Source organism: Cornus florida, unplaced genomic scaffold (genome assembly GCF_030987335.1).
Source record: "Cornus florida cultivar Cherokee Brave unplaced genomic scaffold, ASM3098733v1 CherokeeBrave_3.0.0_Hap2_Chr05, whole genome shotgun sequence".
Lineage (NCBI taxonomy): Eukaryota > Viridiplantae > Streptophyta > Magnoliopsida > Cornales > Cornaceae > Cornus > Cornus florida.
The window spans coordinates 82,970,816-82,985,701 of NW_026775575.1; the positions used below are offsets into that span (position 1 = coordinate 82,970,816).

The window sequence follows — 14,886 nt, forward strand, 5'->3', positions numbered from 1 at the left end:
AATATTCAACCCACTATCTTTCAATATTCTGTCTTGCCATCAATGTATTAAGAAGACTAAATAATACTATGCCACTAGACACTAGAGTATCAATATATAAGTCTATATGTATATACGTGTTTGTGATTGGGCTTATACACACATATGCAATCATATATAAAGTTCATCATCCGCGGAAAATGAAATGAAAAAGACGATCACAACCCCTTTTATATATTCTCCATCATATGGAATATATATATACTGTATTAATTAAGTCATCAATTGCACTATTTTTATGTCCTTATATATATGTGTGTGTGTGTATATTTTTGGATCAAAAATGGTTTTTTTTTTTTCTTCGTGTGACCTTATATGCATGTACATAAATTTGAAATTTTACATTATGATTTTTGTATGGTATTTAATTAGAGCATATATTATGAACTGTGAGTTTGAAATGCAGAGACCGCGCTTCTTCTGAGTACTATGTTTTTTGATGGTCGACTGTTGAAATGGTCGGTCCCCTGAAGAGCTAGGTTTTTTGTGTTTGAGAGAGATGGGGCATGCATTGTCTGAGTTTTGGTGATGCACACGTGTGGGTCTGGTCTATCTATCTCGTAATATTACCAACACAACATCTTCATTCTTTTCAGTTTCAGGTGTCTCTTTTTGTATCCTCGTTCTTAGATTTTGTTCTCATCAGTTTTTTTAGGTTTTGGTTTCTGGGTCCTTAGATAGTTTGAGTAGTCTTTGTGTCTTAGGTCCGTTTGAGATTTGGATGGAACCCATTTATTTTGCAACCCTCTCTCTCTCTCTAAACTCTTTCTCTCTCTACATATATAATGTGGGTGAGGGGGACATGATTGAAAAGAACTGTGAAAACAACAAATACAGAAAAGAAGAGAGAATGGAGGGTTAGCATGCATCAATGAAAATGAAAAATAATCCAGCTGATTGCTGCTCTATCTATCTTTTATTTTTGAGCAACCACCACCTTATCTTGAAAACGACCAGTAGCCAACCCTGGCTTGCACTCTATTCTTTTTTCTTTTTTTTTTTGTATAAATTAGTTATTGGTCATAATTATTTCATATTACTATATTAAAACATTAATTATTGTAAATCTTTGTTATACAGGATGCTGGTAGTATATATAATATTAATATCATACGTCACACACCAATGAGTACTACTCCTGTCCTGAATAAAGCCTGTAAAATAGCTTTTTAAAGTATGAAAATTTAAACCTGGCCAATTACCCAGTACTACCAATAAAATCATACAGCATTCATTGAATCATTGCTACTCATTATCATCAACTATTATTGCTCTGCTTCTCTTCTTTAATTGGTTCTTCCATCTCACTTTTCTTTTATTTATAAAGTATTTTCAACCCCATATCAAGGGATTTTTTATTTTTTTTTTTTTTTTTTTTTTGGGTACTTCCTTGCTTTTGGCATAATTTAAGGGCCTTTGCTATAATTTCATTTTCATTGTTTTTATTTTATTTTTTTATAAAAAAATGGGTTAAATCAATTTCATTTTCTAAGTATCTCAACTGATTTTCCAAAACTCTCCCCTCTAGTCAGCTATGAAGCACGGATGCAGAACACAGGTCTGACACTGATACAGTGACACTGCAAATTTCAAAAAAATAAGAAACGAATACAACTATGAAATAATATATATATATATTCAAATTTTATAATACCATAAATCTAACCTCCCCTAGAAAAATACTGCAATAAAAGAAATACTTCAATCCATTATCTAACCAATTAAGAACCAAGCAAAGTTATTAATAAAATTAGACAAATAAGATCAAGTACATTTCCAATATATTTAACATTCTTCATTCATCAGTTCATTGCTTATGTAGTTGTTTTTTAAATTTTTCAAAATTTTACTTTCGAAACATTTAAAATTACATTAGGTATCCCGTTTTTCTTTTAAAAAAAAAATTACAAAATATACCCCGTCGTGTCCAGTATGTGTCCCCGCGTGTCCCATCCGTGTTCACCCCGTGTCTAACAAAAAATAATTTTTGGACACTTCACAAAAGTGTCCGACACTAGTATGGACCCCTGGGAGGGGTGTCTATGTTTCATAACTAATTAGAGACGGCCTATTAAGAGCTTAGTGAATGTTATTTTTATGTTTTTTGTAAAATTACCTATGCTTTTTGTTAAATCTGATTCAATTTTTAATAATACTCCGACTAATATATATTCTTGTTGTTCAATACCCTTACAAAATTTTTTTGGGTCCATTCACAAAGTGTCCGATACTAGTATGGGACCCTTGGGAGGAGTGTCTGTGCTTCATAGCTAGTTAGAGACGACCTATTAAGGGATCAATGAATGTTATTTTTATTTTATTTTATTTTTTTGTAAAATTACCTATGCTTTTTTTATTAAATCTCATTCAATTTTTAATAATACTTCGACTAATTAATATATATTCTTGTTGTTCAACACCCTTACAAATTTTTTTTTGTGTGTCCATTCACAACCCTAGTGATGATCCATCTCTGATGACCTATGTCCATAATCTAGATTTTCTTTTTCTTTTTCTTTTTTTTTTCTGAGAACATAATCTAAGTATAAAATTGGTAAAGTAATGCCAAGATGATGCCATATAGACAAATAAATAAATAAATAAAATGGCTGGCGTGGCTGATGACTCTACAAACCCTCATCCGACCTTTAATTAATGTTGTTGTAATTGTCATTCTAAATAATTTGCTTTCACAATGTTGATGTCATATATAAAGTCCTTCAAAATAATTCTACCATTATCCAAAGTTCAATATATATATATATATATATATATATATAGTTATTTATTTGTTTATTTTAATTATTATTATTATTTTATTCGGCCATCAATCATTTTGGTGTGCAACAGTGCAGGACATAAACCATCGATAAACTTTAATTTGTATGCATATATGTTGGAGTATAATTGGGGCACTAAAAATTTTCTAGAACAATGTAAAAAGTAAAAAAGAGCAATGCCATGATATATATATATATATATATGGTACTGTATGATCGATATTTGCAGGACAGAGAAATGCTGAATCACTTGCTTTCTGTCTTCATATATAATACTGGTCCTCCATTTTGTCTTCATAGATAATACTAGTCCTCCATTTTGAAGTTAAGCTAGTACTACCTCTATCTTAAAAAAATAAAAATAAAAAAAATAAAAAATGTCATATTTTTTAAGTCACGAATTTTTAAATAAGACATTTTTTTGTTAAACAGGAAGTAATATATATTTATATACATACATTTAAGAGAGAGAGAGAGAGAGAGAGAGAGAGAGAGAGAGGGGGGGGGGGAGATACATTAATTTGGAGTGTAGAGAGAGAAAGTGTGTCATAAAAGCACCTATAATATATATATATATATATATATATATATATATACATACGTACATTTATAAGAGAGAGAGAGGGTACATTAATTTGGAGTGGAGAGAGAGAAAGTGTTTCATAAAAGCACCTGTATCCATTAGTCTTGTCTGCACCTACGGCAGTATTATTGATGTATGGTTTGAAAAGGAATATATACTTTAAAATTTATTTGTGTTGTCAATTTGTTTCCAATTAAAGTATTAAACGTCTCATACATGCCCATCCCTGCAGACACATACTGTATAAATTAAATATACACGTGAGGCTGCACTATTATATATATATACATATATATATATATATGTATTATACACACACAATGTATTTGCATGCACCTGTAGCTGTAGGATACTAAATGCGTTCACTTCTGTATCAAGTATAAACAATCTCTTTTTTTACTTCTCTCTTCTTTTTTTTCCTCTCTTTTTTATTATTTATTTTTCTATAAAACTTTTGTTAGTTTATGGAATAATACATATATCTTATTAATTTTAGCACTATCTTGAATTTTTAACAATATCTTTTGTGGTGACTAATGATATATATTTTTACTTTTTATTGTAAGTGATCTCTCTCTTTCTTGTCAATAATTAGCCACTATACTTGTATCATATTAGTTTTTATAATCCTCCAGTGCGCGTGTCAATATATAATTTGACAATTCTTTCACCCACCTGTCGTAATCACGGATCAAAATCCTAGTATTTAGTTTCATGTTGTGCATCAAAATTAAGTAATTTTATCATTTTTAACATAAATAGTTAGCTTCGCTAAAAAATAAAAAAAAGAAAAGAAAAATATAATATTAAATAAATTTCTGGCTCAGTAACAAAGGCTCACCAAATTTTTGTTTAAAAAATTAAAAATTGACCATTTGGAGGAAATAAAAAAGTGTAAATTATAGGTAACTGTGTTATCATGGGTAGTACGGTGTCTCTAACCATCCATTGGTAGCTTAATCATTGCTCTCACTAAAATAAGCGTAGCTGGTTAACATTAATCATTGATGACGTGTGTGTTCTGGAAGAAACAGACATATAATATTTACCCGCTTTATATTTATTGGCAAAGAAAAATGAGAGATGATCTATAGAAAGTTAAACAAAAAGCTACACCTATATGTTTTAATATTATATTTTTTAATCTGATTAATTAGTCTCTGTCTTAATTAGTGAAAAAATAAATTGCTACCCGTGTACGAAATTGTCACTGCACATGCTATTGGCTGTCGGTTGGTACCAGAATTTTCATTTTTAATTTTTTTTTCCCGGGAAATTTGGTACCAGATTTTGTAAACATCATGTGATCATAATTTATGTGACACGAGGCCTTATGGTTTAAATGTTGAATGGATTAATTATCATCTCACCAAATTACACACGCTTTATCTTCCTTTTTGTTCAACATAAAAAAACACGTTGGTTGAACCCTTTCACTTTATTTTTAAGTATTAGTATTGCATTCTCGAAGTTTCGTCGTGTCTCATTTTCAAAACTCACATGGTTTTGAACTTTTGATGCACAATCAAATACAATGAAGAAATTTGTTGTCGGGCATTATACGCATAATTTAAATTAAAAAAAAAAAACTCTAAGTTTATTTTTGTTATACTTAATGCAGTAACGGATTCATGAATTTTTTTGAGTTGGGGTATTGTTGAAGAATAAAAAAAAAAAAAATTGATTGATAATTTTTTGTGACTTGTCTAACTCAAATTCTTTAATCTTTTTACTATGTCCTTGGTTTTCAGATTATCATGGATATGGGAGGTGAAGAAACAAGAATAAAAAATTGAATGGGAATATCTAAGTGTATGTGAGAGAATCATGAATATGGCGGGCGGTAAATAGTGAGTAAAGAATGAAAAAGAGATGATTATTTTTTGGATCCAAAAAATCAGTGGGGGCAAGAATGTGAAGTGTGACATTTTTAAAAATCGAGGGGGTATTTTTAAATTTTTACAAATTTTGAAACTTCTACCTCTCAATTAACAAAAAGTATAAATTATAATGCAAATAAGAAAAAATCATAGGGTGCCCCATTGGTCCTTAACTAGGTCTGTGTTTGCTATTTTATTCTGAAATTTTTTAGTAGGCAAAATATCATAATTGCGTGGAACAATGCTCCTTCCCTATTAATTGTCTCTCTTGAAAATTTTAACTTTCGAAGAGGTAAGAATTTAAAGCATTATCTTCTTTTTAGTCAAAAAAAGTTTATAAAACTTAGAAAAAAAAAAAAAAAAAAAAACTAATTGTAGGAAATAAATGGCATTAGGGCATGGAAAGAGCAATAAGTTGGAAGAAAGAGAGTATTAAAAAGGGTCCCACTGATTTGACGAACTGTAGTAAAGGTCGCCGACAAAAGGATATGGTGCGGTTGATTCAGTGGAAGACGCAGCGACTTCTCATTTTCGACTTTGATACCACATCCTACTCATTTACTCTCTCCCTCTCTCAACTTAATTTTGTTCTGCTTAGAAGTGTGAGCTTGATAGTGAGAGAGTGGTCGAAATTCACCTACTGATGACGTATTGGGTGAGATATATTATGGTTTGAATGAACCAGTGCGCCAGACACATTTAATATGTATTCCCACTTCATAAATTGTAAATTTCATGTGAATGTCGAAGTATCTTCGGTGACTTAGAATATAAAGTTGTAGAAGTGTTGTGTTTTAAATATTTTTTTATTTAACAAAAATAATTTTTTTACATGAAATGATAACACAGAATGTTTCTAACAACCGATTGTGTTTTTATATGTTGTAGAAGTGTTATGTTTTAAAGAACTTCAAATGCACCAAGGCAATGTTTGACAGGTGAAATTGGAGCGTGGAAAGTAACTTTGAAAATTAAATTAAATTTTTTTTTTTTTGGGTTCTATTTCCAATTCCAATTGGTGGACATAATTTTGGTGTTAGAACTCAAAAGCCCAGCCCAGCCCAGCCCAGTCCAGTGAGACATCCATTTAAAATCTTAGGCCCATGAAGCGTTCTAATTAAGTGGGATGTGCTTACGTGTTTTAATTCATTGGCCCGAATCATCGGGCAGTCCAAATAGCTTAGACTTGGTACATGGTAAGAGTACACGAGCTCTATGCATATAGAGCTCTATGTCATGCATATAAGTGACATCAAACTTCATTTCGAATTTAGGTTTGTTCTTAGGGTTAAGAATTCAAGTTCGCGCATTACAATGCCTCTCAGATCACCGATGGCCATTTTATCACCATCTCATTTTTCATAATATATTACCTTCAAGTCTATATATATATATATATATATATATAATTAAATTAAAATAACGAGTCAACAATACACGAACAGAGGAGAGAAGACAAAATCATTTTTCATAAAATATTATCTTTAAGTCTATCATAAAAACATTAAAATAAATTAAATAAAAAGGACAAGCCAACAATGCACGAACAGAAGAGAGAATACAATTTTTTTTTTTTTAAATAATACAAATCGTCGACAGCAGGATTCGAACCTGCGCAGGCAAAGCCCAACAGATTTCGAGTCTGTCTCCTTAACCACTCGGACATATCGACAATATGTGTTAGTGTTATCCATAATATATTTAATTATCGATCATAATTACTTGAGAATCCCTTTCGACTGACCTGTCGACAATTGAATATAGAACAGAGGTAATAAAGGGACCAAAATGCAAATTCATACTATTACCTCCGTCCCTTTTTAATGGTCCATTCTTGATTTTATAACTTTTTAAGGGGACATGCAATTAATGCATTGTCCCCTTTTAAAATTACTAAATTGTCTTTTTTAATTTAAATATATATAGTTACAGAGTTTGAAATTTTTTAAAAAGATAAAGGACAATGATGGAAATATAAAGAAAAGATGCTTTGACTTTTAAAAGAGGACAACTAATTTGGGACATGTAAAAAGAGAAAAATGGACTACTAATAAGGGAGGGAGTATATATATATATATATATATATATAAATAAACACTATTCACACACCCACTTCTCCTTTGGAGATTCAAATCATTAAATAATTAGGCATAAGTATATATTCATCACGCATGATTTTGGGAGCTTGAATGTTAGTTTAGCTTTTATTATTGGTTAACAATTTCCTAAAACATTTTTCAAATAATCTTAAATTGCAGTGTGAGAGAATTAAGATGGTGACTCCATCTTGAACTAGAGGATGGGGGAAAGGTATACAAATTCCACCTGATGTTAGGTTCATGGTATGTGTTCCTAAGAAAAGGAATTTGTCCATATTTCGGTGTCTCAAAGGGGTGTGAAAACACATAAAAACGCTTGAATAGAAATGGAAAAGCGATGTAACTGCAGTTCTAGCACAAGAAAGTCGAAGTATATACTTTATTCGATACAAACGCCGTGTTTACAATCTTTTTTGAACTCTATAATTCTAACCATTCGACTTTAGAAAGCTATAGAAAGCATTTGGGGATGCATCTCATCAAAGATTATTATAACAAAGAAGCTGAAGCAGTTAAAAAGTGTTCAACTGTACATGTAGTTCATCTACATGATCTACTGAGTCCCTTTTCTTTTTCACTGGACATTTTCTGCGTAAGATTGGTCCCTAGAACACAATCGTTTACGCCATGCATGTTTTCAAAGAGGAAATACAAATGGAAGAACTATCATCAAACTTGTTACGCAGTGCATCTTTTCAAAGATGTGTAAAAATTTGCAAGGATAATCGAACAGTATATACATTAAGCCCCCCAAAAAAGAGAGACACAGAGAGATCTCAATCGATCACCAGTATTATTATTAGTTAACAGCAAAGAACATCACAGTTATAACAAATAATACCATCTGTTCTGGTGACCGGCTCTTCACTATACTACCCAACAATTGGTGATAGCAGCAGCAGAAACTGTATTAGATCACGTATATGAAACTGCAGGACATTTATACCGAAGCTGCCATGTAAACCTGGCTAATCCAGGATGATATCACTGATCTTATTGTTGATAATGTCAGCTTTGTTGTTTCTTCAGTGTAGCAGACTGAAGGCTTAGAGTTTGCTTTCTCCTCTGGAATGGCGTCAAGGGACAAGTCACTGCAGGCACTGGGCACGGTAGTCCCTTTATAAGCTTTACAGATATAGCTTATAAAGTTTTCATAGTCCTGCAACAAGAGAAATGACATCATTTTTTGAATATCCCCTCTTACCTATGACTTACACTCCCAATAATCTTTATAATGACATGAACCTAAGCAATTCTTTGTTCAAGTCATTCACTAAATAGTTATGCAAAAATCATATTGTTGCACAGAGAAGCATAACCTGATTTATTCAAAGGACCAACAAAAACAATGAATCCAAAGAAACTAACCTCATAGAGTGGCTGTCCATCAACAACTACCCAAGGCACATATTCATGAGGAGGTTCAAGGGCATTTGTGTCTGCTGCATATTGTAGTTCAAGCTGCATAAAAATTATCAATTTAAGCAACCAGTAAACTTTTAGAGAAGAAACGTTCAGTGCCAATGAGAAAACAGAAAAAAATAAATAAACAAAATCAATTAGGTGGCACAAGGAATGAATATGTTACAGCCAGTATGCTGTATTGAGACTGAGTCTTTTGTCTTATGATGTTTATAACTCCGAACTCAATATTATAGTGGGAAAAATCATACTGTTCTAGTTGTATAAATCAAAGGTACTTTCAATACAAGCCCACTATGCATAAGTAACTCCACCTCTGGAGTTATCGTAAATCAGTGGTTTCAGTGGCAACTCAAGTCATACTTGTCAATTTGTTTTTCCATTTCACCACTATTCATCCAGAGTTGTATGAAATACAACAAAGACCACTTCATATGAAACGTTCTAAGAATGCATTACTTGTTAGCTTCACATTTTCACCCATTTTTTTTTAGTATTTAATACTTTTCTAATAACACTTCCCTTCATCTTCACTCAACCTTTAATATATCCTCAAGCCAACTTTTCTTGCTTCACATTACAAAGGCGAGAGATATTCAAAAGACTGAGGATTTTAGTTGACATGAATCATAGCACTCCTAACTTTTCCATCTACGTTTTAACAATCAATTGGTTGCACTTAGTTTCAGCCGTGGATACCATTGCATATAAAAGGAAAGTCAAAAGAACCAAAAACAACTAATTCTATATGAACAGTATTTTTTTAAAAAGTTTAAAATCAGATTACAGAATGACCTAGTGCATTTGCTTCCTTTGACTTGAAAACAACCATAAATGAGTCTTTGAATTCAGAAAAATCCACTACCAAATCGTTCAGGATGAAAAAATTGTATAAAATTCTTTTCAATTTACTATTTCCAGGTTAAAGAAAAGGCATTTCTATCAACAGGTAATAAGAAGGGACTCAAAATGCTAGAAACATTTCTTGGCAAAGCATTCCCAAAACTTCCCTGGAAGAATATTCCCTTAAGAGATCAAACAAGAATTATGTCCTGTTGTCCTGTTGTCGTATAGTAGTCTTAGGAGTTAGGAGTAGGGAATAGGGATGGCAAATTGCACCGCCTCGTCCCTATTGGGATGCGTTAGGGGGTGAGGGGTGTTAAATCAGGGATGGGGGGAGAGAATAAAAGCCTGCACAGGGTCGGGGAAAGAGTACCCCGCCCCACCTTGTTTTGTTTATGGTATAAAATTACCTTAGTGCCCTTATATTCTTGTTTGATATCTTAAGATACCCTTAATGTTACTATACAAAAAAACTAATTTTCATCGCATTCCCAACTGTGTCTCTCTCACTCTCTGCTGTCTCTCTCTTTCCATCTCCTGCCATTTTCTCTTACTCCATCCTGCCATCATCTATCTCTCTCTTTGACGGTGGCGTCTGTCACTGTCTTCAGCCGTATTCTGGTTTGGTGGATTCCGATGGCCATCACTCTCGTCCAATGGCCGGTTAAGTAGCAAACTCTAATGCAGCTAAACAAATGCCATTGATATGAGTTGTAAAAATCATATTTTCTATATCTTATGTCAGCTTGAAGCCCTAATATATGCATGTATTTCTTTATATGTATTTATATTTATATTACACCCTTATCAGTCCCTTATATCAAACATCAACATCATCACCTTTGTTCGTATGTATATTATGGCTTTAATAGAGTGACAGATGGAGCTGGGTTAGGTCGGCAATGGGGATGAGAAGTCAATTCTTGAACGGGAGTGGGGGAGGGACGGGGGGTCCTCTCTTAATCGAGACTGGGGATGGGGAAGGTACCCTGGCCAAACCCGCCCTGTTGTCATTCGTACTTGGAGGTTATTTATGAATACAAGAAATTATTCCAGTGAACATGAGACAAACAATATGAACTTATTTGCTGAAGAAATCTTATGACATTGATATATTTCATCAATGATATTGCAGAAACTGGAAACAATTGCAGTTTAAGAAAACTTGACTCTCTATAAAAGGAAATCAAAAGTAAGCCATACATTTCCAACAATGTGATTTCACATGTACTGAAATAAAAACTTGAATAAACAATATGAAAGCTGAATTTTGGACAGAAAATACCAACCTCCGCCCCATATCCGGTACTAACGCAATCGGAAATTGGTGTTGGATCCAAACTCAATTTCTCAAAACATGATTCCCACTCGGGGTATGTCCGGTTGTAGACCAAAGTCTCAATGCAATAGATAAAAGGAAAGTGCTCGTTCTGCATCAGAGTTTCATATCATCAATTGGGACAAAATGCATTTTCTCAAACAATTTACAGAATCAATAAACTTTATGCAAAACTAAGAACAGTGTGCAAAGAACTCAGCACATGCTAGAGGTTTTATAAACTTCAACCAAAATTATAACACAATCCTCTATAAAAAGCAAAATCTTCACACACAAAAGAAACAGTTTCCTGTAAAAATCTGAAATTAATGTGATTAGTGGCATAGTGTAAATTTCTAAAATACTACTAATCCCCTCTACAAATAACAAGTTTATGACACATAATAATTTTCATGCCTAGGTCTTACTCTTACCAGATCAGGCCAAACACTGATTGCACATGCCTCCACAGTGTTCAGCAAGCATTCAAATGGCCCATGCTGCATTCATCTCATTACAAAAACAAGCAATTTTAGTCACCACATTGTTGCAAATTATATAAATACAAACACACATTTATGTATATATGAAGGCAGACAAAGTGAAGGAGAAATAGGCGAACCTGGCAAACGACGGTGTTGTTGCCTTTGATCTTGGCGTTGCCCCAAGGGAAGAGGGTGAGATCGACGATGTCGATGAGACCATTAGTGAAGATATTATCTAAATAGTTGATGATGAAATTGGCACTGTAAGGACACAGGCTTTCGTAGTACAATCCCAGAGAGACTTTATCGGAAGAATCGGGAGACGATGCCGAAGAAAATGTTGCTGATGTTGAAGAATGAGGAAAGAGGGAGACGAAGAAGAGCATATAAGAAAGGAGAGAGAGAGTGATTAACTGATGATAAGCCATTAAAAGCTTCGAATTGGAGGTTTTGGTTTCAGGGGTTGTGTGTGAGAGAGAGTGTGTGCGTGAGAGAGATAAAGACAGAGGTATTAGTTACGCCATTTCTTCCAGTTGGAGCTGACAGACTTTGGTGGCAAACGCAGAGCCCGTCAATAGTTCATGATAAGACCTAGTAGTTGGCACCTTATAATGTGGCGGAATATACTCTTCACTGTTCTTTTGTTTTATTTTTTATTTTTTTCTCTTTCTTTTTATTTATTTTTTATTCAATCGACAACACCTAATTTTGTTGCCACTAGCAATAAAATTACCTTCTTGAAAAAAAATTCAGCGAGGCAAGTGGAATTAAATTTCTTCGGTTGAAAAAATTCAGTTGAATGATAAATTATATATGTTTCAGAAAAAGAGAAATGGAAAAAGGGAAAGAGATAATAATAATAATAAATAAATAAGCAAAAACAGGATCCAATATATAATAAGTTTAAGCTTGGAAACAAAATTTATATTTATATCTATATCTATATCTATATTTTATTATTATTAAATGTGCAAAGTGTTTAAGTGTTTCCGTATTTATATAAAAAAAAATTTATTTATTGATATAAAAATAATTTTTGTAAAAATAGTTTTTATAAAACTCTAAAAATTACCTAATAAAATCAATCACCTTCTATATAAACTCTTATTTTTAACTCAATATAAAAAGAATATTTATTTTTTATGAATAATTATCACAATATAACCAATTCGCCCAATTATGATTATATCATTATCAGAAAATGACACATGTCATCATCCAATTAATCCAAGAAACATATAAATAGAGGTATAGAGGAAGGAGAAGGGATACAGAAATTGATAATTCTATAAATTCAGAATTCCAAAGTAAAATACAAAAGATATACTAAAGAGTTTCAGTATTTATTTATGTATTTATATAAAAAAATTACTTATTAATTGATATAAAAAGAGTTTTTATCTATATTATTATTAGATGTGCAAAGAGTTTCAGCATTTATTTATTTATATAAAAAATTATTTATTAATTGATATGAAAAGAGTTTTTAAAAATAAAAAATAATAATAATAAATAAATAAATAAAAACCTCTATAAAATACTATAATCTACATAATAAAATTTAAACTAACATATTTATCTATTTATTATTATGAATTTTTTTTTTCAAAAAAGAAAATCTAATTAGACAAAAATTATTAATATAAAAATATTTATTATTTGATATATAAAATAAAATAATTTTTCTAAAACTCTACCACAAATTAGCTTTTATTATGAGTTTCTTAATAAAATTAAATCTAATTAAATAAGGATATATTTATAAAAAAAATAAAATAATTTCTATAAAACTGTATCACAAATTACCGATTTTATCTATCACACTAGACAAAGATATATTTAAAGAGTTTATATAAAACTTAGACAAGTATTATTAATATAAAAATTATTTATTAATTGATATAAAAAGAGATTTTAAAAGAGTTTCAATAAAACTCCAACACAAATTACCTATTTATCTATTTATTATGAGTTTTTAAATCAAAGTAAATCTAATTAGACAATAATTATTAAAATAAAAAATATTTATTAATTGATATAAAAAGATTTTTAAAAGAGTTTATATTAAACTCTAACACAAATTACCTATTTATTTATTTATTATAAGTTTTTTGATAAAGGAAAATCTAATTAGACAAGAATTATTAATATAAAAAATATTTTTTAATTGATATAAAAAATAAAATAATTTTTCTAAAACTCTACCACAAATCACCTTTTGATATGAGTTTTTTTTTAATAAAAGCTAATCTAATTAGACAAGAATTATTAAAATATAAAAATATTTATTAATTCATATAAAATGAGTTTTAAAAATATTTTCTGTAAAACTTTAACACGTATTACCTATTTATCTATTTATTATGAGTTTTTTTAATTAAAAAAATATATAATTAAACAATAATATATTTAAAGAAAATTAAAATTTTCTAAAAAATCTATCACAAATTAGCTAACTCTAAAATCTACCTAATAAAATTCAAATTAACCTATTTATCTATTTATTATTATAAATTTTTTAATAAAATAAAATCTAATTAGATAAGAATTATTTATATACAAAAATATTTATTAATTGATATATAAAATTAATTAATTTTTCTAAAACTCTACCACAAATTTACTTTTATTACGAGTTTCTTAGTACAATGAAATCAGATTAGACAAGGATATATTTAAAGAAAATTAAATAATTTCTATAAATCTCTATCACAAATTACTAATTTTTTTTAAAATTCTACCACAAATTAGCTTTTATTATGAGTTTTTAATAAAAGAAAATATAATTAGACAAATATTATAAATATAGAAAATTATTTAATAATTAATATAAAAAGAGGTTTTCAAAGAGTTTTTATAAAACTCTAACATAAGCTACCTATTTATCTATATGAGTTTTTTAATAAAAAGAAATCTAATTAGAAAATAATTATTAATATAAAAATATTTATTAATTGATATAAAATGAGTTTTTAAAAGAGTTTCTATTAAATTCTAACACAAATTGCCTGTTTATTATAAAATATCTACTAATTGATATAAAGAGAGAAATTCAGAGGGATATAGACCCAGAATTATAGAGCTCTGCCAAAGAATTTCAGTATTTATTTATTTATATATAAAATACAGAATATGGAAGCTTCGCCAAAGAGTTTCAGTATTTATTTATTTATACAAAAAAATTTATTAAATGTGCAAAAATTTCAGTATTTATTTACTTATATAAAAAATATTTATTACTTGATATTGAAAGAGTTCTTATCAAAAATAAATAAATAAATAAAAAATAAAAAGAACTCTATAAAACTCAAAAATCTACCTAATAAAATTCAAATTAACCTATTTATCTATTTATTATTATGAATTTTTTAATAAAAGAAAAAAATAAAGTTTCAGTATTTCTTTATTTATATAAAAATTATTTACTAAATGTGCAA

General features: G+C 29.9%; 1 protein-coding gene and 1 non-coding gene across 2 annotated transcripts; both read right to left on the bottom strand.

The window, feature by feature from the left end:
- Positions 1-6,872: 6,872 nt before the first annotated feature.
- Positions 6,873-6,954, bottom strand: TRNAS-CGA (transfer RNA serine (anticodon CGA)). The gene has a single exon. It is a non-coding gene; the product is annotated as a tRNA-Ser (tRNA).
- A 1,119-nt stretch (positions 6,955-8,073) lies between these two features.
- Positions 8,074-12,046, bottom strand: LOC132307221 (gamma-interferon-responsive lysosomal thiol protein-like). The gene is made up of 5 exons (XM_059804923.1): positions 11,587-12,046; positions 11,399-11,464; positions 10,936-11,076; positions 8,750-8,842; positions 8,074-8,540 (listed from the first exon to the last, which is right to left on the bottom strand). The coding sequence occupies exons 1-5, from the start codon at positions 11,875-11,877 to the stop codon at positions 8,322-8,324; spliced, it is 810 nt and encodes a 269-aa protein (XP_059660906.1). The 5' UTR covers positions 11,878-12,046; the 3' UTR covers positions 8,074-8,321.
- Between the last annotated feature and the right edge of the window lie 2,840 nt (positions 12,047-14,886).

What these genes read in the sequence shown, in the direction of transcription:
- LOC132307221 (XM_059804923.1), bottom strand. Translation starts at nt 11,877, where the DNA reads ATGGCTTATCATCAGTTAATCACTCTCTCTCTCCTTTCTTATATGCTC. An exon ending in ACAACACCGTCGTTTGCCAG is followed by an intron (nt 11,465 to 11,586) that starts GTTCGCCTATTT and finishes AGATGAATGCAG; the next exon opens with CATGGGCCATTTGAATGCTT. An exon ending in ATGGACAGCCACTCTATGAG is followed by an intron (nt 8,541 to 8,749) that starts GTTAGTTTCTTT and finishes CTCTTGTTGCAG; the next exon opens with GACTATGAAAACTTTATAAG.